This window comes from Chrysemys picta, chromosome 6, assembly GCF_011386835.1.
Source record: "Chrysemys picta bellii isolate R12L10 chromosome 6, ASM1138683v2, whole genome shotgun sequence".
NCBI classification, from domain to species: domain Eukaryota; kingdom Metazoa; phylum Chordata; order Testudines; family Emydidae; genus Chrysemys; species Chrysemys picta.
Genome location: NC_088796.1, coordinates 87924375 through 87946240, shown reverse-complemented (window position 1 = coordinate 87946240; position 21866 = coordinate 87924375). Strand labels below are relative to the sequence as shown.

General features: G+C 39.6%; 1 protein-coding gene across 18 annotated transcripts in view; it reads left to right on the top strand.

The window, feature by feature from the left end:
• The window catches only part of AOPEP (aminopeptidase O (putative)), a 410457-nt gene that overhangs the window by 292006 nt on the left and 96585 nt on the right, over positions 1-21866 (top strand). For all 18 annotated transcript variants that reach the window (XR_010588857.1, XR_010588861.1, XR_010588856.1 and 15 more), the window contains one exon: positions 10972-11088. Coding sequence is in view for 8 of the 18 variants with exons in the window: in XM_065550410.1 (XP_065406482.1) it covers positions 10972-11088 (117 nt within the window). In the remaining 10 variants the exon portion in view is untranslated. The remainder of the gene's footprint in view (positions 1-10971; positions 11089-21866) is intronic.

The following is a 21866-nucleotide window of genomic DNA, read 5'->3' as shown; positions in this document are numbered from 1 at the left end:
TAGCTGCACAAATGCATCTGAAAAGGAACTTATAAGGCCTTCGTTCACTACTATCACTAGTCACTAAAGATATGTCAACACAACGAAAACAAACAAGCAAATAAATAAAAAACAACCCTGCAACAGCAAATCTCAGACCCAGGGTCTACAGACTCAGGCTAACGCTACGCTGCTAAAAATAGCAGTGTAGACATTCCCACTCGGGCTGGAGCCAGTTTAGAGGAGCGCTCTCTTATTTGCTTTTTGAGACATAAATCTCTTGAATGATTTTGAGCACTCAGACTTTGGAAATAGAGAATGTGCTTGTACAGAAAATAAGGCTTAATTTCAGATGTTTGGCTTCAGGCATTATCAACGATAGGACGAGTTTAAGATGAACGAGTTAATAAATGATTGGTTGGATTATATTGTTTAAACCTTTGTGTGACTGAATTCCATGCTTTGTCACTGTGCACAATGTTTTTAATTCCTTCTAAAACCTACTGTTCAATCAACTTTTTCCATTAGTAGTTGAGCTTCTGAATTACCAATGAAATACAGTACTTAATTCAGGGGCTAGTCAGCCAATAGTACACAAATAATGCTCAACTACTGTGCAATCAGCCTGCTGTTCTCTGCATTGTCTGCTCATCTTTGAATGTTTTGTTTTTACATTTGTGTGTAAGTTGAGCACTTAAGGGCCTGATCATATTACTCCTTATACAAGTAAGTTTCCCTTTGAAGTTAATGGGAGGTTTTTTTGCATAAGGCGCATGGATTTGGGCTATAAATTCTCCCTCCCACATATTCTTTCATTACGATCAGGAAAAAACATTATTTGGAGACGTTTCGGTCATAGCAAGTGATCTTAAAAATAAATATAATCTTCATTCAGGTTAATAGACTCTCCTGTGTTTTTTTGATATGATTTGCTAGTACTTGCTTACTTACCATGAGTCTAGAGGGTGGCCCATAGTAATGTAATGCCTCATCCTGTTCCACATAAAACTTTTCTGAGTTAAGCCAGGGTATAAAATGTCTGGAATGGGATCCAAAGGTACACAGAGTAGGAATGGAATACAGGACACTGTAAACTTTACACATATTACATCATTCTACTGAATGGAAAATAGTATGAGGGAGTGAAGGGCAGGCAGTGAATTTAATTATTTTCGTATGCATTTTGCAGAATAAATAACTTTAATATTAAGGTGGGGGTTTGTGTGTTGTTGCTCTCAGCCAGAGTCCCATCCTGCACTTCTGTGTTCAGTTTGTGGTCATTTATGATATTTTGGGCAATCATCCTGAGTAATCCATACTAAAAACTCTCTAACAAAGGAAGAACATAACAGATGTTCTGGCGTTTGACTTAGAAGGCTTGGTGAGAAAACTATTGAGAGGGTGTATTTGAAACAGAATGAACTAGAACCTTAGTCCATTTCAGCTGGAAAATGTTGTTTGCCTAGATCTGGAAATGCAATTGCAAGGGTTTGTACTTGATGTAAATATGCTCAAGGATAAGTGACAGAGATGTAAATGAATGTAAGGTTATATTTCTAAATAAAGGGAAAGAAAAACAATTATTGAAAAAGATTCACCTGATAGATAAATCAAGTAATGCTTTAAAATGAAAGCGGATAGAGGTTTTGTCATAAGTATTTGTGTGCGCATATGTAAGAGAGAGACTTGCAGGAATTTATTGGATATATTTTTGAAATATGAAAAATTAAAGTCGTGTCTCTGTATGTTCATATGCCTATATACTAGATATGGGGTATAAATAATGACCTCTGTTTTGTAAGTACTTTAATAGACTACAGAGCTCTGTTGATATCCCAACCCTGAGAGTGAAAATAGAGTAGATTTTGACATCTCAAACGGCATATGTTCTGTGGAATCTTCATGATCAAATTTATCAGTTTTTAATATAATATAACACACTTTAAAGTGCATTTCCTGCTGCTATCCCTTCTCTTCCCCTTGCTCCAAGTCCTTTTGTGTGTTTCCTCACTTTCATTGCTATTACACTTGACAGGTAGTTTTAGTGATATGTTTCCAGAGTCACAAAAAATTACTGATTTTTAACTATTTTTCACTAAAAACAAATCAGAAGCTGATTATCTAGTGTAATTCCATTGATGTTAATGGAGTAGAACCAGTGTAAAACTGCATTAGTGGGCAAAGAATCATGTCCATTATCATGAGCTAAAAGTAATTGTTAAAGGCATATCTCCGTGGCGAAATTGCTATGGAAACCCATAGTCTAACCCATAAAAGGCCAACTCCTGCCCATCTTTAATATTGGAAAAATTTTCATCTGAGTCAGGTGAGCAGAACTGGGCCCAGTGTACCATTTATATTCTGTTACTTGATACCCAGTATCGGCTATTTTTGAAAGCTCAGTGTTCCAAATGTCTTACCTTTAGTACTTAAAAAATAAAAAAAATTCTAGCCCTTCCCATAGACTAACAATGTACAAAACCCAACTCAAACTGTTAAGCTTCTCTTTGCACTACAGTAATTTAAAAATAGCCAGGTCAAATCACAATTTGGTCTAGGAAATTTCAGCCTGAATTAAATGTTTATGGATGAATTATTAAACCTTAAAAATAGGGATGTGTAGCAGAGATTCTGGCAGATATACCCTTGCAGTAACAATGTTAACATTAGCCACTCCCACTGTATTTAATAGCACTGGGCCTGATAAGAATATTACACAACACTTGCCTAAATGTCCTCTGATCCACCACAATGAGTAAGTACCAAATATGTTTATCTCCCATAATGGGTTTAAATCAAATCTCTTCCATTTCCCATATGTTTTTAATCATGAATAAAAAGTAATGGATATGCCTATACATACAGTATGTGATATACCGAATAATCAGTGTGAAATTTATATGTATAGAATAGACATTAAAAGTTTAGCCTATTGTCTTTGAAATGGAATTACTGTGCTCAAGGGTAAAGTTATGATGAAACGTTTCTTTGTGAAAAGCAGGGCTGGGGAAAAAACGCCATATAATCTGACTGAACCTGCATTAGAAGCCACCTGGTTTCCATTTTGCTGGCTCAGCACTTTGTTAGATCATATAGGTTTAATCATTTATGACATTTCAGTGCACTTAGATTAGATTGCAGATGTTGAATTTCTTCTTAAATGGATCTTCCCTCCATTAAGTAAATTATTGACAAATATTTTGTGCCAGGGCTTAAGAAGAAGATATTTCAGCTTGAAAGCTGGTAGCAACTGCTGGCCTTTTAAAAAACATTATGGGTCATGCCTAGCGACGATATCAACAAGGTGTACCAAACTAGGGACTGTAGAAATGTATTTACGTTGCTAATTCTAACCAGTTCAAAGTACTGGTAAGATGAAATCCTTGTATTCTCATCTTTCTGGAGACTACAACATCCCACTACATTCTCCTTTTCCCCCCCTGTTGCTTTAATGCTACTCTTAAAAATACTTTTTGCAATGTTTAAGAAAAATAACTTTAATTTTTCAGATGTGAATATTGGTTGATTTTGGGGGTGGTGATGGAGGGGAATGGATCTTTACAATGAATTAATGTACATTCTATTAAAAAAAAATGTTAAGACCCTGATTCTTTAGCACACATCTGCATGTGCTTACCTTTAAGCATACGAGTAGTCCCAGTAGCTTTGTTGGACTGGGGCCTAAGACATTTAAAAGATGTACAGCATTGGTTATGGAAGTGCAAACTGGTTAATCAATATAAGAATTTAGGGCCAGATTTTCAAAAGAGCACAGTTCCCATTTAGGATCCTCCGTGAAATGGGCGCAATTTGAAAAGGGCTCAAGCACCCAGCAGCCCCCATTGACTTAGTGGGAGTGGTGAGTGCTGATCTCTTTTGAAAATCTGGCCCTTACAGGTTGCTCTTTTTAAAATATCAAATAATTTCCTTTAATATGGTTTCTAGGGTTACATTGCTAATAGTGTTGCACACTTGAAAGAAAATTGTAATTGAAAAAACCTTTCCAGGCACACCAGTGGCCACCATAAAATGCAAAAAGCAACAGAGCGTCCTGTGGCACCTTTAAGATTAACAGATGCCACAGGACTCTCTGTTGCTTTTTACAGATCCAGACTAACATGGCTACCCCTCTGATACTTGACATAAAATGCAACTGTATGTAAGTTTTTGGTTGCTTGTATATTGACAGTTGCACTATGGTTAACATCCAGCATACTTTATCCTCTTCATTTGAAAGGGAACATTGAAAGTCTTTGAGATCAAGATAATTATGTTTGTGTTGCATACATAATTTTGTACTATTCTTCTGGTTGCAAGCCCTTCACCCAGCAAATATGTGTCTATGGATAAAGGAGACAGAATAAATCCTATTGAATTGTTTTGGCAGATAATAGCTTTAGAACAATAAATTATGTAAGACTGTCTCCTTCAAAAAATGAAAATTTTGATGTTACAGATCTGAAAGTAATGCAAATGTATTCTTAGTCAAATATATTACCTCAATGCCAAATTTGGCATATTTACCTGTAGCTAGTGATAGAAGATCTTTTAGTTGTAACAAAATTGATATTTCTAAATGCATCATATATTGACTTTTGATGGTGTATATTTCATTATTTTCTTCAAGGAGTTTGACAGTAATCTTTGGATATTAATATATTACGGGAACAACAACAAAATTTTCAGTACATTCCCCATTTTAAAAAAATTGGGGGAACACAAAAAAGCTGTTTGTTAAACAAAGGTCAGGATACTCTGAGGAGTGCTTGAGAGAGCCACCCACGATGGGGGGGACATATTCTGTCAGAGCTAGTTTACAGATAGATGAGCCTGTTCTATAGAGACAAACATTTATCATATTTCTTAATGGTAATTAAAACAATAACAATATAGAGTATTGAAATTACTTTTTAAAGGTGGGAAGGATTGTCCAGTTATATTTTAAGATGTTCTGAATTATAAACCAAACTGATTTTTCTACAGCAGGCATTTTGTAAACAGTGACCTAAACTGTGTGCTTCTTCAGTTTTGTTAGTCTCTGAAATAGGCCTTTTTTTTTATTCTGTGATTCAGTTCAAAGCATTTTTTTTGGTCAGCTGTAGATTTCATATATGTTTCTGTGCATTAATCCAACTGCAGACTAGCTCTCTCAGAATTAGAATTTCTTAAGTTACGTTGTACCACAACATATAGTTTAACAGCTGTTTGTGTGTGTGGAGGTTTTTATTGAATTTGCATGCTATTTGATATTGAGCATATTTTGTCCCTGAAGGAAAATGGCCTGTTTTTCATTTAAAAGAAGTGACTGCACAGACAAACAGCATTTAAGAATATTGTTTAAGGTAAACCGTGACCAGGTCTGTCTAAATGTGTTTGTTAAATAAGTAGTAGTATCTTGAATTCTCAGTCTTATTTCTTCTGGACATTGTGAGGAGAGATTTGTTTTAAGAAAGTTTTCGTTTAATTGCAGCCAGCAGAAAACAACCCTGAAGGCAAATTGTCCATACGGAGAGTTTACTACTCAAGAGTCTTGCTTTTTTTTTTTTTTTTTGGTTTGGTTGGCTGGTTCAGAGTAGAGGCTAAGAGAGGCCCTATAAATCTTTTCTGTTGGACCAGTAGCAATGCTTTCTTATCTGCGTTTAATGAGGAAACTCCATTCACTAACAAAGCTGTGGATTGGTTTTTTTCTTATGCAAAGGATGGGGAGGAATTCTGTTTGACTTTGGGAAATCTTTAAAAAAAAATAATTTTTTTTCTTTTAAGATTTTCTGGCACTGCTTTTAACCAAGGAAATGCTGCTGGATTCTATTGCGTTTCTGAAACGAAAAACCTTCTCCATATAATTTTCAAAGGTCAAATAGCTTTAATTCTGTTTTGGCCATGTTTGTGTTGAATTTCAGCCAGCATTCTCCAGTGTACAGTAGTGACTTTTTTCCTTTCCCCCTTGTTTTCACTCAGTATAAACAGTTCCTTGCTGTAGTAACATAGACAAATATAGCAGAGGACTCTTTTCTTGGAGAAGTGTCTCCCCATGCATTTCTTAACCATTTTTGGGAAGAATTGATCTATCTGTGTATGAGAGAGAGGGAGGCAGTAGCTGTAAATTGAAGTGACATCATATGTATTACTTCCATTGATCCGCTTTTAGACTACAGCCAGGATAAAAGGAAATGGCATCAGGGAGGAAGTATGCTCATTTAGGCTCAGATCCCAGTGTGATAATGGAGTAATAATAGAAATCACGCCACTGTCAATCGGTTGCTGCATTAGTCCGAGGCGCATTTCCCCTCCAAGGAGGCTTTCAATGACTTCATTCAAGTGTAGGCTGAAGCAAACGGGATATTCAGCATACCAGCTGTACTACTTTAGTGATTTGTATCCTGGCTTAGGGGTGCAGCGCAAGCAGTGGTGCTATGGATGTTCAAATGCATATATCTGTCACATTTCATGGCTTTGAAAGGTCAGTAGTCAAATGTTTCAATGACATTTTTCTAGTATAAATGGTGAATCTGGCATTTATTGCATTATTCTAATGGGGGAATTGACAAATAGTCTTTTTAGTGTGGGTGGTCTTCTGGGATGTGGGGCCGATGACCTTATAGCTACATTGAGAGAGCTTTGAAGAGGCAAGATTCATTGTCGTTTTTACAGGCTATGGGTGGTGTTCAAAAAATTCATATTTTATTCCAAGATGCTTTGTGGAAACTTTCTAAAAACTGTTAAAAGTTCTGAGATTTACTTGTAGCACCATATCCTATTTGGAGCATTACTGAATTATAGTTTGCTGTGGATAAATTAAAAGATAGCTGTTTTCCCTTGTTCCCAGATGTTTACTAAACATTGAATCTCAGTATTTAGAGCAGGAGTGCATTTGTAAGCTACTTCAGTGACAACCTACAGTTGTTGTTTTCTGGACGAAAATTGTCCCTTTTTTCCCTCTTTGGTCTCTTTCAAATACAAAATCAGTTTTGGTGTGTCACATCTTTTCAAAATTGTGTTTCAAAGTTAAAGGTCTAATTGTACAAACTTAAAAGCCATTGTACCAGTCCACAAACAAGAAGCAATGTCGAATACGCTCTATCTGAAAAGAAAAGCAAAAGTATTCAGTATCTTGGTAGAGGTAGTACAGACGGCAACTTCAAAAACAAGGCCAGCAAAATAAGATTCACAGTATTGGGGAAATGACCTTCTAGCTGGGATATTGTTTAATTGTGTGGAACATTACAAAAAAGCTCCAGTGTGCTTGATCACAACATATTAATTCATTCCCTTTTTGTAGTATTTGTACAGTAAAGTACAAAAAGCCCTGGGAAAATAACTTGTTTTCTAAGGGGCTTGGGGGTGGGGGGTTGGGACTAGAACTATCTGCTTTAAAATATATGTACATGACATTGTATCTGTCATCGCCATACTATCACTACACCAACTGGTAGCATTAGATCCATGTTGTAAATAGTGTTTTAATTCTGACCACATTTTCTGGCGTAAGATTTCTCCTTTAACAATCACATCAAACTGAGCATTTTTGTGTGACATATATTCCCTTATTTGTCAGAGAATTTTTGCTTTTTAATGCAAAAAACTGTTTTTATTTTTTCCAGGTAGAAATAGACAGTGGCACTGTAAAATTTGCCTTCCCATACTTTGTTGTTGCTATATCGTATATTTTTACTAAACATTATGGCTCAACATACAGTCAGAGAATTCGATTTCTCAGAAGTTAAAATGCTTTTCTGGTACTTATAGTGCAATTTATTACTATGGTTATTTAACATTTATATTGTGTTAGCACCAAGAAGCCAGCCAGGCCAGGGTCCCATTGTTCCAGGTGCTGTACAGACATATGGAAAATGACAGTCGCTGTCCCACACAAGACAACAGGTGGATGAGACAAACATCGGGGTCAGGGTTGGGGATGGGGGAGACAAGGTAACAAACGATAATAGGATGTTTGCAATTGATCAGACATCTATATATTTATTTACCAAGTTTGAAGTTTTCTTAAATTATAAAAAGGTCTTTAAAACAAAAAAGAGAGAAAATAGTTGCTTTACAAAACCATTCCATCTGGGAAAAACAAGGAATCTATACACAAATGGGGATTTTTGTAATAGTCTTTGCAATGAAGCTTTGTGGAGCTTTCCTCATCTTGCTGCAATCTACATGTCATGTTAGGGAGAGTCCTTTTATTAAAGGGGAAAAAAACCCTAAGGGAATAGGTTTGTGCTCCCAGCATTTCAGTTAAAATGAATAAGAAAGGACAAAATGCTATAGCTGTGCCCACTTACTGCCACTATAGTTGGGTTTGTCAGCATTTCCTCCGTTAATGCCTCTACCTGCTGCGCCAAACACTCTGTTCAGTAGCTCATAACGTGGCCTTAAATTATGCTGTGAGCTGTAACCTGGCATACAGGGTCCCATCCCAGGGACTTAGACGTTGGGAAACTAAGAAGTTACAAGTTTCTGTTGTTTTTTTCTGTGTGCTCAAATGTAATATAAATTTTAAACTGTAATTCTCAAAATGCAGCACAGCACTAGACACAGTGAAGTAAATTAAGGACATGATTATTGCCTTACCTCTGAATTTCATTGCTTCTGTTGGCCTAAATCAGATTCCCCAAAGTTATTTTAAATAAGAGCACTTTGTGTGTGAATTCATATTACCGATATGGTGAAGAACCTTGAAAAATAAAACAAAACCCCAACTACCTGCAGTTTCTAAAAACTAAGGGTGGCTGTATTATCCTTCTGTTTAGCAGAGAAAGCTTTCTAAATAAGCACATGGTGTTCTGCAGCATTTCAAATTTTATTAGCATTCAAAATAAATTCAGTTTCCAAGCAGAGCCAATTCCCAGACGTCTTTCCTGTCTATTGTGTCGTCCCCCCTCTTATCCTTCCCTTCCCTCTCCCCCCCCCCCGCCACTTGAAGCAGCTGCTCGTGGACTAAACAATAAACATTTGAGTTGGCATTTTAGTGGGTGACTTTAAATTGAAATATTAATCATATTTATTTTCATTTATTACTATTTTTAACTTTTCAGTTTTCCTTGCAGTTGGCAGGTTTGAGTGTTACTTTGAAAATGTTCCAATTAGAACAAGTGAGTAGGTTGTGGCTTTTTTCAAACTCCAAGAATACAGCTTTAATAATAAAAGAATGCATTGTAAGGAAAACAGATTGTTAAAATGCTAGTGATTTATGTCCCTTCTTATTAGCATCTGATTTATGTGCTAATGCCATGCGATGTCAGTCGGAGAGTGAAGATAATGTCTCATTGCTTGTTTAGCTGGTGATATCTGCCAAAGCTTTACAGGTTAAGATTTGAGCAGAAAATTCTCGATTGCTTCATGGTCTTTGAGCAGAAAATTCTTGATTGCTTCATGGTCTTGTTGCCAGAGTGCTGCTTTTTGGCATGCAAGGGGCTGTCATTAAAATAAAGAAACATTTAGGAATTCTCTGATACTTATATCCGTCCAGGGGGTCCAAAGCAAAGTGAGAGGGAACCTTTTTTCATCTCAGGCTAATTGTAAGATAAGGGCTTGTGTAGTCCAAGCAATCAACCTTGGCTGCAGTGTCTTTCGTGAGAAGAAGATGATGATGAAAGTAATGTTCTTTATGTCTGCCTTTGGCTGGCACCAAGAAGGCAGGGTGGAGTGGTGGGCAGCGCAGCAGGAGGAGAAGGCCTTAGATGGAAAGGGAGACCCTCACAGGGCTCCAGAATGTGACCTCAACTTGGAACAAAAGTGGAATTAGGGTGGAAGCAGTATGATTTTGTTCTTTAATAATCTGCAAAATGTTAGAACTGAGTAATGCTGGGTTTGTATTTTGTATGCAAGAATTTAAGTTGATAATGTGTTTTGTTTTGTTTTCCTTTTGGTGTCCCAGAATGGAGAAAATGTGTGTGTGGAGGGTAGGGGAAAGCATTTGAGTGAATAAGGAATCTGTGATAGGACTTTCAAAACCCTGAATTTCCAGTGTGTTTCCTGGCAGCTAGTGTGTATTCTTACTTTGTGCTTTCCGTGAATTATTTATTTGTTCATCCGATAAGCCTATTAAATGAAGCACTTAAGCACTCACTACATCAGGCGTCTTGCGCTTTTTCTCTTCAGGCTACTAGTAGTTCATCTAAAAAATGTTAGGTTTTGGAATCAGGAACAACTGCTAAATATATATACACAATAGGCGCATAGACATTATATCTTTCCCTTCTTTTTGGTATGAGAATGGATAACTTATGACTCTTTACACTAGAAATGTGCTGTCACAGTCTTAATTTTGCTGCATGCTACTTATTTATATCATGTTTCTTTGTACACTGCAGGAATACAGTGAAATTGTTTATATAATAAATCAATAGACCCCTGATGTAGTTAAACATTCATACGTCTGGTGGCCTCCTGAAGTGATGCACTATAAATTATCATTTTGTTTCTACCCCCACCAAGCCTCAACAAAATGAAATTACTTAGCATATGTATTCCATAAAGAACAGAGCCTATTAATCCAAGCTAATGTTTGAATAAGAAAACATGATTTTGATCTGATCTAAATATAGAAATGAAAAGCCATGGAAAATGAGTCTTAACTAGGCCCCAGAACAGTGTCTTTCAAAATACAGACAACATGAACTCTGAGGTTTTTCTAAAATCAACTAGCTCTTCATCAACTAGGTCAATATTTCAAACACATGCTAGAATTACACAAGTATCAGGGGGTAGCCGTGTTAGTCTGTATCCACAAAAACAACAAGGAGTTCGGTGGCACCTTAAAGACTAACAGATTTATTTGGGCATAAGCTCTTGTGGTAAAAGATCACTTCTACTCACGAAAGCTTATGCCCAAATAAATCTGTTAGTCTTTAAGGTGCCACTGGACTCCTTGTTGTTTTTGTAGAATTACACAGGTTATCCTAGCCTTGTTGTCTTTGCTCTATGTCAGTTTCATTGCTTAGTAAGCAGAGTTTTATTCTGACAATACATGTATTTTACTCTTAGCTTCTCCCGGACCAGCTGGTCTTACTTCTGGAATCTCTGTTGGAGGAGAAGACGTTATGTCTCAGAACTCTGCAGTGCTTAGAGAAAACATACCACCTTGATGAGCAGGATTCAGAGGTAATTCATTAACAGTCCCACTGCAATATTAAACAGAGTCATTGTGCTATTGACTAGGAATATTGACATTCCATTAGGACCCACGGCTATTCAAGCTCCTTTTTCCATTATTCTAAAATTATGTGTATATGTACTACTGAAGAAGCAACAGGTACAGTATGCCTGCCTTACTCTGTATTTCCTGTGTGAATGTGTGTGATATTAGCGTATACTGTGCATATGCTCATATGTTTGCATATTGTAGTTAGGCTATCTAAAATAATTAGTACAGCCAGTTTGCATAGCCTCCACTATGTGTGTATAGGTGAACAGTACATGTGCCTTTAAGAGATATGCGCGCACACATGTTAAAACTGCTTACTTCATATATACATATTGTATATATGGAACTTGTATGGTTTTGATAAGGTGTCATACCTCAGAATTTGGTCTAAATTTCTTGTTCCACTTGATCAGCTCATTGATTGCCTTTAGCTAGCACTCAGGCCTCACTTATATAATAGAAAATTGTGCTTTTATGAGAGAGTAAAATTATTTCTGTGTTCATGGGATATGAGTTCCAAGGAGCAACTAGATCTTTACAGCTGCATCCATTAATTGAGTATGTGTTTAACAGTCATGGGAGAAATTATTATTTGCATGATGATATAGATGTGCTCCAAGGGCTTCCAAACTTAGGGGCCTGATCCTGCAAACACTTACTACCGGGCATAGTGTTAACTGTGGGGTCAGCGATCACTTAGTGCTTAAGGTTTTTGCAAGAGCTGTGCTTTATTCTGTGTCCAGTTTCAACTGGCTCTGCATAATAAGATGTTCACAGTGCCTCGCCCAGACACTGTCTGGGAACCACAGCCATTAAAGCACAATTCCCATACCATATCTTCCCTTTTGATCCAAAACTTAATAACACTTACTACTACTGTACAATAGTCCCAGTGACTTATCAGGCTGAGAGAATTTAAATCAATGGGACTGCTCATGGTAGTAAGCAGTATTCACAGTAGTAAATGTTTGCAGGCTCTGGACCCCAAGTAGACCGTGTTCAGAGAAAGGACATTTAGGAGAAGATGGAGGAAATGAAACCAATCCAGGAAATATGCATTGTGTAGATGCTGGTTAGATGTTCATAAACAAAAAATGGTTAGTTATTGAGGAGAATATATTCATACCAGTATAATGAAGGAGCACTGTTGAACTTAAGATATTTGACTCCTATTTAATTAAAAACTACTGTGAACACCACAGATGGTCACTGTGCATGGTTTATCATGTATAATTGAAATTTTATGTTAGTAATTAAAATGGAAGGAAAGAGTGAAATCTGGCTCATGTTTGTTACAATAAAACGGCTAGGTAGAAATTGTAGTATGTTTTAGAGCCCTGCATAAATCCAAACATTAATTTAAAAACTCCAAACTGCAGTCTAGCCTTTTTCAAAAGAACTTTGCCAGGTGACATTTCAACTGTTGCTATTTATTTCAGCTTTTTATTTTTTGTTTATCAGAGTTTCCAAGTACCAGACTTATTTTTAATTAGTATTCAAACAGACTTTTCTATTTATAGGAATTAGGATATATTTTAATCACAGATGAATGCCAATGAAATGTCAGGAGTTCTATAAAGGGAAGAGGAATAACTAGGGAGGTAGGATCAAAGCGGGAGCTCTAGTGTTTCTATTTCATGCCAGTGAATTGTGAGCTACTAGACCTTGGGTTTAGGGTTGCTTTGATATGTTTTTCCTCCTTAAACTACATAAATTCAGGGGGGTTGGGTTTTTTTGGTAGATTTACTTAACTGCACACCAGTGATCTTTCATATTTTTTCTCTCTTTGCAACAAAATTATGACCTCAACAAAAGAAGCATAATCTCTGTTTTATTATACAAGGTGAAACCAAGGGCTTAACAGACCTTTAAGAAGTACAACGAAGATAACATTACCATTAGAGTTTTACCAGTCATCAGATCAGAGACACGTACAGTCCTTTAAAGGGAATGTTAGTTAACACACTGTCACATACCTAAGGAAGGGACCTTTCGTGTTTCAAACTACAATAAGTGCAGAGCAGAGTTTCTTTATAAAGACACTGGGACATGGAATTGCAGGATTCCAATCCAAGCTTTTAGCTGAGCTGTTCGTGTCTAAGTTTGATTAGCTGGGACATTAATCTGTTATAGTTAAACCTACATAGTTACAGGATCTCAAATACTTTTATTAACAAAACTTCAAAATGTGAGTATTAGAAATGTAAGCATTCAAAATTGAAGGCATAGAAGTAAAATGAAAGCTGTTAGTGTCACAGTTTTTATTAAGGATCTTTTTTGTATGTAGAACATTGTCATTTCCTGGCTAGCAGCAGACCGCTCAGTAAAGTACACTAACTTCTTCATTATTAAGAAGTAATTATTTCCAGTTACATTAATTCTTGTGCTGGAGATTAGCCATGATCAGACCAACAGTATGCTAAACTGGTATAATTCTTTAAAACAGGCCTGGCACATGGATCCTACTATTAGCAGAAATTGTCAATGGAATTATCCAGTACACCTTTCTTAGTACTGTAGGTAGCAAAGTGACCTCACTCTGGTAACAGAAAGAATATAAAAATATTAATTTCTCCTGCTAGTAAACTAAAGCCATGTCTACACTTACAAGTTTGCAGCGGCACAGCTGTATTAATACAGTGCTGTGCCACTGTAAGAGGGCTCATGTAGCCACCTTATGCTTATGGAAGAGAGCTCTCCTGTTGACATAATAAAACCAGCTTAATGAGCGCTGGTAGCAGTTTCGGCAGGAGAGCGTCTCCCACCGACACAGCACTGTATACACAAGCGCTTATGCCAGCAAAATTTATATCACTCAGGGGTGTGGGTTTTTTTTTTTTCACATCCCTGAGCGACAAAAGTTTTGCCGACATAAGTGCTAGTGTAGACATGGCCTTGGTGTGTATGTGTGTATCCATTTCAGATTTTGTATTGCTAATTTGGGGGGAGGCAAGGAGTCTAAATAATCTCACCTCAGTCAGCTGTGTGGAGAGATGGGTAAGGAGGAGAACAGAGAAGACAAAATGCCTCTGGCAGCTTTCATAACTCTGGGCAGATTGAGAAAAGACACATTTTTCTCAGTCTCTTGCTCTCTCTCTCTCTCTTTTTTTTTTAAAGACTTTGGTGTCTTTATAGATTGCTGCTTTGATACTTTAGCAGAGCTGCATCAACATAACACTGAAACCAGTACAGAAGCAGAAAGGGAATATATTGTACAATAAGGTCTCGAGTCCAGTATGTATGGAGATTGGGTATGCATGTATTAAGCCTGTTTTGGCCCTGAACTACTCTGTAGCTCACTCACATGTCACACTCCCTGTAATATATCTCACTGGAGATGTAAGTCTCTTTTCTGAATTTCAGAAACACTGCAGGTGAACTGATGATTATTGCTCAGCTTTTCACCATATAGGAGTACAGTGCAGACCATTCCTTCCAGCTTCTGTTTCTTGAAGTCTTTATACACATTTGTGAAGCATTAACCTTTCTCTTTCCAGTTGAACATGCTTTCTGTTCCAGCCAATGTTTCTCTTCTAAACATACCTGCACTTGCACACTGCACTGTATGGAATCAGAGAAGTGTGGGACTGGAAGGGACCTCAATCCAGTCTAGTCCCCTGCACTCAAGGTGGGACTAAGTAATAACTTGACCATGCCTGACAGGTGTTTCTCTAACCTATTGTTAAAAACCTCTAGGTATGTTCCTGTGAGATACAAACTGCTATGAAATGGGTCATTCCCTTGTGCAGTACAGTTCTCACCTCCCCACTGTGCGGCACTTGGGTGTCCGGGGTTTTCAGCCTTAGGGTCAAACACGATTTCAAAAGGACTAAGGGGCCAGAATCAGTACTTGGGGGCAAATTATCTACCTTGTTCTGTTCCCTTTTGTGCCACTTGGGCAACTCAAAAGGAGCAGGTGCCACCCACAAGTCCCATACACCAGGAAATCCCCAGAGGGAAAGTCCGCATGTGACACGGAGCTAACATAACTGGCTCCTATATCTCCCTCCTTACAGCTTCTCATGGGGCACATTGGGGGTAGGAAATGGCCATGCTGGAATGAACTGTACTTCAGTTATCTCCAGCTCGTTTATAGTCGCTAAGGGACTGTAGCTGTTTGGCAACAGCTAGAGCAAGACCTAGGCTGCACTAAACTGTGCTGGGGCAGAATATCGAGGAAGCTGTAAGTAGCTGATAGTTCTCTGCTGCTCCTTCCCCCGCATGTCTGTGTAGCAGTGGGGAGCCGGCCTTTGCAAGGCACTCTGCTAGACTCAGCAGAACCAGCCGAGCTCCTGCCTTGCTCTCACTGGGGCTGCCACAGCCCAGTTGGTAAGCAAGCAACGGAGCTACCAGAGCTACACTCCTCCCTGCTGGAGCAGGAGGGTGCTGAGCAGCTGCAACAGGAAAGAGAAAACAGCTGCTCAGAGTACTCCCTGCTCACATGGAGCTGTTCCAGAGGCTGCAGGGGCAACCGTGGGAGGCAGCGCCCCTTACCTGCTCCACCCAGGAATGGGCTGATTTAAACACCAATTAGGGAGTATGTTGTCATTTCATAATTAAATATGTATAACACAATTGCCCTTGGCTGCCATTGTTGGACACTGTCTCCAGGGCCAGATGTGGGACACCACTGGTCTAGTAGGACTATCACTAGTCACGTTACCCTGTCTAAGACCTCGCATGGTCTAGGATGCTTGCTTAACTGTACTAACAGTATATCCCTCCTATTTGTGTTGTGCACATTTACAGTGAATAATGATTTCATTGCAATAATATTTCCCATGGACAGTTTAAACATAGGGACATTTGGAGAAGGCACAGTAATCACAAACCTGTACGTTTGTTTTCCAGCTATTAAGTGCAGTAATATGAAATGTATGAAATGAACATGTAAAATACATCTTTAAAAACCATTTCAGAGAGTTGTAGTGTCTTCTACATTCTAAGCTTTTTTTCCATCATCATCTTTCAGTGATTCAGCTGCCCCAATGTAGCGTCTCCTTGCAGTTACGCAGGTGAGAGCCAATTACATGGAAGAATTATTCTGCCGCCCCTCCTTCCCTCTCTTCTTGCCATGTTGCTTCCTGCAAGGTGATAAGGCAATCCTTGGTCAGAGTACATGTCCAAAGACTGTCTGTGGTGTATCAGGGGAGATGAAGTCCAGCAGGGGAGTCCAGCCCATAGAGGAGCATGGGGACACAAGGGCATGAAACTATAACTCTCATGGAGATTCAGTTTTTGAGAAAAATATCAACATTTTTAACCAGAAGTAGACACTTATTGAAAAAAAATTAGTGTAATGAAAAGCTCAATTTTACATAGAAAAACAATTTTTCTAGGTTTTTAAAGGCTTAGGTTAGATCCTTAGAAGTTTACGGCCAAAGTTTTTAGTGGGTCTTCTTAATTCCACAGTTCTTGTGGTTGCATGCTCTAGTTTGCATACACAAATGGATATCCTGGCACATACGATAGGCATAATTTTACAGACTCCCCGTACTGGGAGTCAGAAGCTGTTTTGTTGTAAGCCCCCAAACAAGGAAACGAAGCAGCTCAGTGTGGACTGTAGGTGTAGGTGGATTGAATACAGCATCCAAGAGGCTTCCAGTATGGCCAAAATCGTTTGTTCCCTTTAGCTCTACTTACGTTGTATTCTCCTTCTGGGCTGAAGCTTCAGCTGATAGAATTATAGAGAGAGCTACCTGTGCTCCCTAGACATATATTCTAAGCATTGATGACTTTACGGATGAGTAATGCAGAATTTAGTTGTAGGGCGCGTAAAGCTGCAGTCTCCTAACCATGCTTCAGGCTTAAGGGATATTTTGGGGACTGTTTGTTCCTTATTAGATCCCCTAACCCAATCGTATTTCCTTTCTTTTCTCTCATAGCAATGTTAGATTTGGTTATGTGGGGTTCCTCCTCTCCTGTTTTTGAGGAAGTTGCTATAAAGAAATCTATAGTCTGTGTTGGTAGTAACCAAACCACAGAAAAAGCATTTTTTCCCTTCATTGGTTAATTATTTCCTGCATACAGTTGCCTTTTATTTGTAGTCACAGAACAATGGGCCACCACTTTATTGCTCTGTTTCTGCTTTACAACTGGCTGAAGCCTCTCAATTCTTTGAGACTGTTAGCCTAATAATAAATATCATCAACCCTGTATGCATGCATGGGCTTGCTTGCTCTTAGAGAGTATTATGTTTATGTATCAGCCATTGTGTTTAAAATTTGGGAAGAGAGGATAGATTGGCTTGAAAGGAGAGGGAAAAACAACAAACCTACTTTTTGTTGTGCAGAAGCTGGGACTTTCCAGGTGCATCCACTGCCCAAGGTCAGTTAACATTTTTTTAAACCTTAATAACCTTGACAGTGTCTCTTTTGATATGCTTATCTAGGCTGAGCATGTTTGAGCATAGTCTTTTGAGAAAACCTAGTTTAGAAGTTTCACTAAAAGAATTTGAATAATTTAGTCACAAACATATTGACACTAGGGTGACCAGGTGTCTGGTTTTGGACCAGAACACCCAGTCAAAAAGGGATCCTGGAGGCTCCGATCAGCACCCCTGACCAGGCCATTGACTGTCCGGTCGGTGGCGCCACTGCGCGACTCAGTGGGGCTGGCAGGCTCCCTGCTAGCCGCTGCACCACGCAGCTCCCGGGTCGGGGAGCAGTCGGAATATCTGGCTCCTAGCCTTAGGGGCGGCCGGGGGGGGTCTGCGTGCTGCCCCATCCCCCACCCAGAAGCGCAGCTCCCATTGGCTGGGTCAGGGCAGGGGAGGAACTAGTGTGAGTGTGGTGCATGAGCACTCAGTGGGCGGCTATTGAGGGGTTGCGTAGCGCGCGCCTCTCCCGCTGCTGCCTGGCCCTCTTCTCCTCACATGGCTGGGCTTGAGCTGCAGTGCATGCCCGGCGGCGAACGCGGTCTGTCGCCCCACCGCTGGCACCCCAGAGTTCGAGGTATGTTTATCCCCATCCCCCTCACTGCATCCTTCCCTGTCACAACCTGCTGCACCTCCACCCCCCTGCACCCACATACCTCCCCGTCCCATCCTGTCCTGCCCTATCCCAGCCCTGTACCCCTTACAGCGCTCTCCCACCCATTCTCTCCACCTCCCAGAGCCGCCACCCCCATGTTCCTCATCCCCCACAGTCCTGCACCCCATTCACCTCCATACACTGCTGCACTCCCATTATGTCCCTATACACCCCTGTGTCCCCCACATCCTCATGAACCTGTAATCTTCTGCCTCCCCCTGCATCCCCATCCACCCCACATACCCTCCCGCCTCACTGTCACTGCCCTCTCATCCCCACCATGCTCTCATCCTTGGCCTCCCCCCTTCCCGGGCTGGGTGATTTAGGCAACCCCTGGAAAACTGTATGAAAAAGTCTCTGTGTAGGCAAGTGTGTGCATGCATGCATTGTATGTGTGTAAGAGACTGTGTGTCTTTGTGTAGGGAGGTGTGTGAATTGCCACATATGTATATACCTGTGTAAATAAAATTTGCAGCCTAACTCTTTGACCTTTATTCATTTTGCTGGCTTGTGCACAAAAAAAAAAAAAAAAAATTGATGACGACAAAATATGTGGGTATTCATTTCATAATAAGTTTTTAAAAGAGAAGGGAACTCTAAAAGAAATGTATTATTTCTTAAAAAATGAATGTTGACTAGTAATTGCAGAAGAGCCAATGTAGCATACATTTCTCCCCACCTTTGTCTAGCAACATTATAAACTTTTTGTTGCAGACTTTCTCTTTTTATGTGTATGTCCAGCACCTACCACTCTGGAGCCCTTAACTTAGTTGGGTGTCTAGCACTAAACAATTGTAATAATAAATAATATGGAAGTATATGTGTTAGTGCATGCTAGATGTGTACATATGAATACATGTGTGTATCTGCATGTAGGTGTATCTGCATGTAGGTATGGGAGTCAGTTTCTACAGATTTATTTATACAGGTATCTGGACAGGTGTGCATTTCTGTGGTTGTGCTCTATGGATTTGTATTTGGGCTTCAGGAGTGGGCCTTTAATTATCAGCTGTGATAATGTGTGGTCCTAATTCCACACACAAAATTACAACAACGTTAGTGAACAAAAAACATGGAGCTGGTTACGAAAAATGGGAAGAGAGGAGGAAAAGAATCATGAAAACCTTTGTGAAATTTCATTTTTTTTTAAATTACCCTTTTTGACTATTTTGCTACCAGCTCTAGCGTCCTATAACAAATAAAACCTGAAATTAGCATAATATATCTGTCAAAACAATAAATATGCCTGTTTGGGCCTTGCAGTGAAAATGAACACGTGAGAGAGGGTGGGGGAGAGCGACAGAGTGAGTGGGGGGATGGGATGTTGGAAAGAGACGGGGCAGGGGCATAGCCACCAACTCCTCTGGCGTTGATGGGTGCTTGACCCCCCGGCCCTGCCCCCACCCCTGCCCTGCCCCCATTCCAACCCCTTCCCCAAAGTCCCCGCCCCAACTCCGCCCTCCTCCCTGCCACTATTGGACTCCTTCCCCAAATCCCCACCACAGCCCTGCCTCTTCCCCGCCTCCTCCCCTGAGCGCGCTGTGTTCCTGCTTCTCCCTCTCCCTCCCACAACTTGTTAGACTGCGAAACAGCTGTTTTGTGGCAGCAAGCGCTATGGGGAGAAGCAGGGACGCGGTGCGCTCAGAGGAGAAGGCGGAGATGAGGTGAGCGGGGGCGTGGAGCTTTGCTGCCGGTGGGTGCAGAGCACCCACCAATTTTTCCCTGTGGGTGCTCCAGCGCCTATGGGCAGGGGCGTGTCCTCGGGGAAGCTGCGGAGCAAGAGTGTTTGGTTTTCTGGAATTAGAAAGTTGGCAACCCTGATTGAGACAATAGAAAAAGCTTACAGCTGTGTGTCACAAACGTTGGTAATCAGTAATAAGCAGTCTTCTTATTAAGCTATTTCCACAATTAGCTTTCTTGGTTCTTTATTCTAGATAGGGACAGGGATGGTCTATGAAACCAAAAGACCAGAGGCCGTGGAAACAAGTCTACAGAGCAATAAAAAAGGTGATGAGACAGAGAGATCTGTGTACAAAACCATTTAGGTATGCTACAGAACAAGGGAATGGATAGGTAGGTTTCTGTCTGTTCTATTTGATGGTGAACTGATATGTCTAGAACTGTATTTTATGTCCTGGTGAATTATGGTAGACTTGGTGATACAAAAAGTGGAATTTAGATGAAACCAACAGTTTTATGCTACATTTCCCCACTGCCTTCACAGGAGAATTTGTTTTTCTTTCCTTTCTGCCTACAGAACTGGCTTACTTTTTTTGTAATATATGCTGCCTGCGTGGCAGATGGAAATTGTTTTGTTAGTTTTTCTTGCCTCAGCAAATTGGTTGAAATGCTATTCAGCCCATAACTCTTTCCCTTTATTTCAAGATCATAAGTTGGTAGATTTTGGGGAGAAGAGAAAGGGGCGAGACTGTAACTGTTTTTGCAGAAAATGTGAGTGTAACGAGTTAAGATCATAATATCATACGTCATGTGGGTGGCATCTTGCCATTTTTATACAACCGTTTCATTGTACATGAAGTCTGCCTATGAAACCAAGGCCATAAATTGGTGGCATCCTATTTCACTGACAGAGATCCAGTCATGCTAATATAAACCATACAAGGTGTTTGGTGCCCTAAAAATAGTGAGAATTATGTTTAGAACAAAATAATTTCAGCCCATTGATCTTTCCTAAATCATAAAATACTGGCAGATGTAAAAGTACAGATGAACTACAACACAATATCCATCTCTCTGCTTCCCTCCTGATGATTAAGTTAAACCCATTCTTGTGCTCTATTATCCAGCTGTCCTGCAGGTTGTCATTGAGCATTGTTAGAAAGCACCCTTATGGAACAAAGCTCTGTACAGTATATTGTAAAACTTCTTGGAGAATGGGAATTGGTCAGGAAAGGTCAGACCATGTTGCTATACTAACGAAAGAGGGAATTAGTATGCTTTCTTTTCAGAATAGTTCACTGGCTAACTCTCAGTCTCTGAGTATGCTTGGGGCTTTGGTGAAAATGGTTCCATAGCCCTCTGCACCATACGTCTGTAACTTTTAATATGATATATAAAACTTGCAGGTTTCTGTCATCAGGTTGCAAATACCTCCGCACAGCCTGCTTAAGGACAAGAAGTCCCAGTTCCTAGGTCTAAGGTCATGTTGGATTGCAGAGCAAAACACTGGAGTGTTTCGTATTGTATCATTGCATATAACTGGGAAAATATCTATACAATACTTGTACTGAGCCTGTGTATTTTATAGATGAGATCCACACATTGAATTGAGGCAGAGGAGGGGAATATGCAGTTTGTACTAATGCCCATATTGCCTACATTTTCTTTCTCTTTTTAAAACGGGAGGCAAAATAAAATCTGGTGTTTAAATTTAGATCCGTTAGATTAAAGCAGCTTTCTGTGTTATTCTATATTTAAACATACGGGACCAAATTAATCCCTGATGTAATTCCAATTGAAATCAGTGGAGTTTATGCTCTTCTGGAGGCTGCAGTGAGTGGGAAAAGAAAATTGAAAGGGTGGTTTCTGATATTACACCTTTCACTTTCCAAAGATGAGGCTCAGGACATTGCAGAGCTGGGTGTGAGGCAAGAGAATTGGAACAGGATGAAGAAAAAGGCTTCCAGTAATGACAGTGGGAATGTCCCTTGGGTTGACTGGCTCTCATATCTGCCACAGAGGAA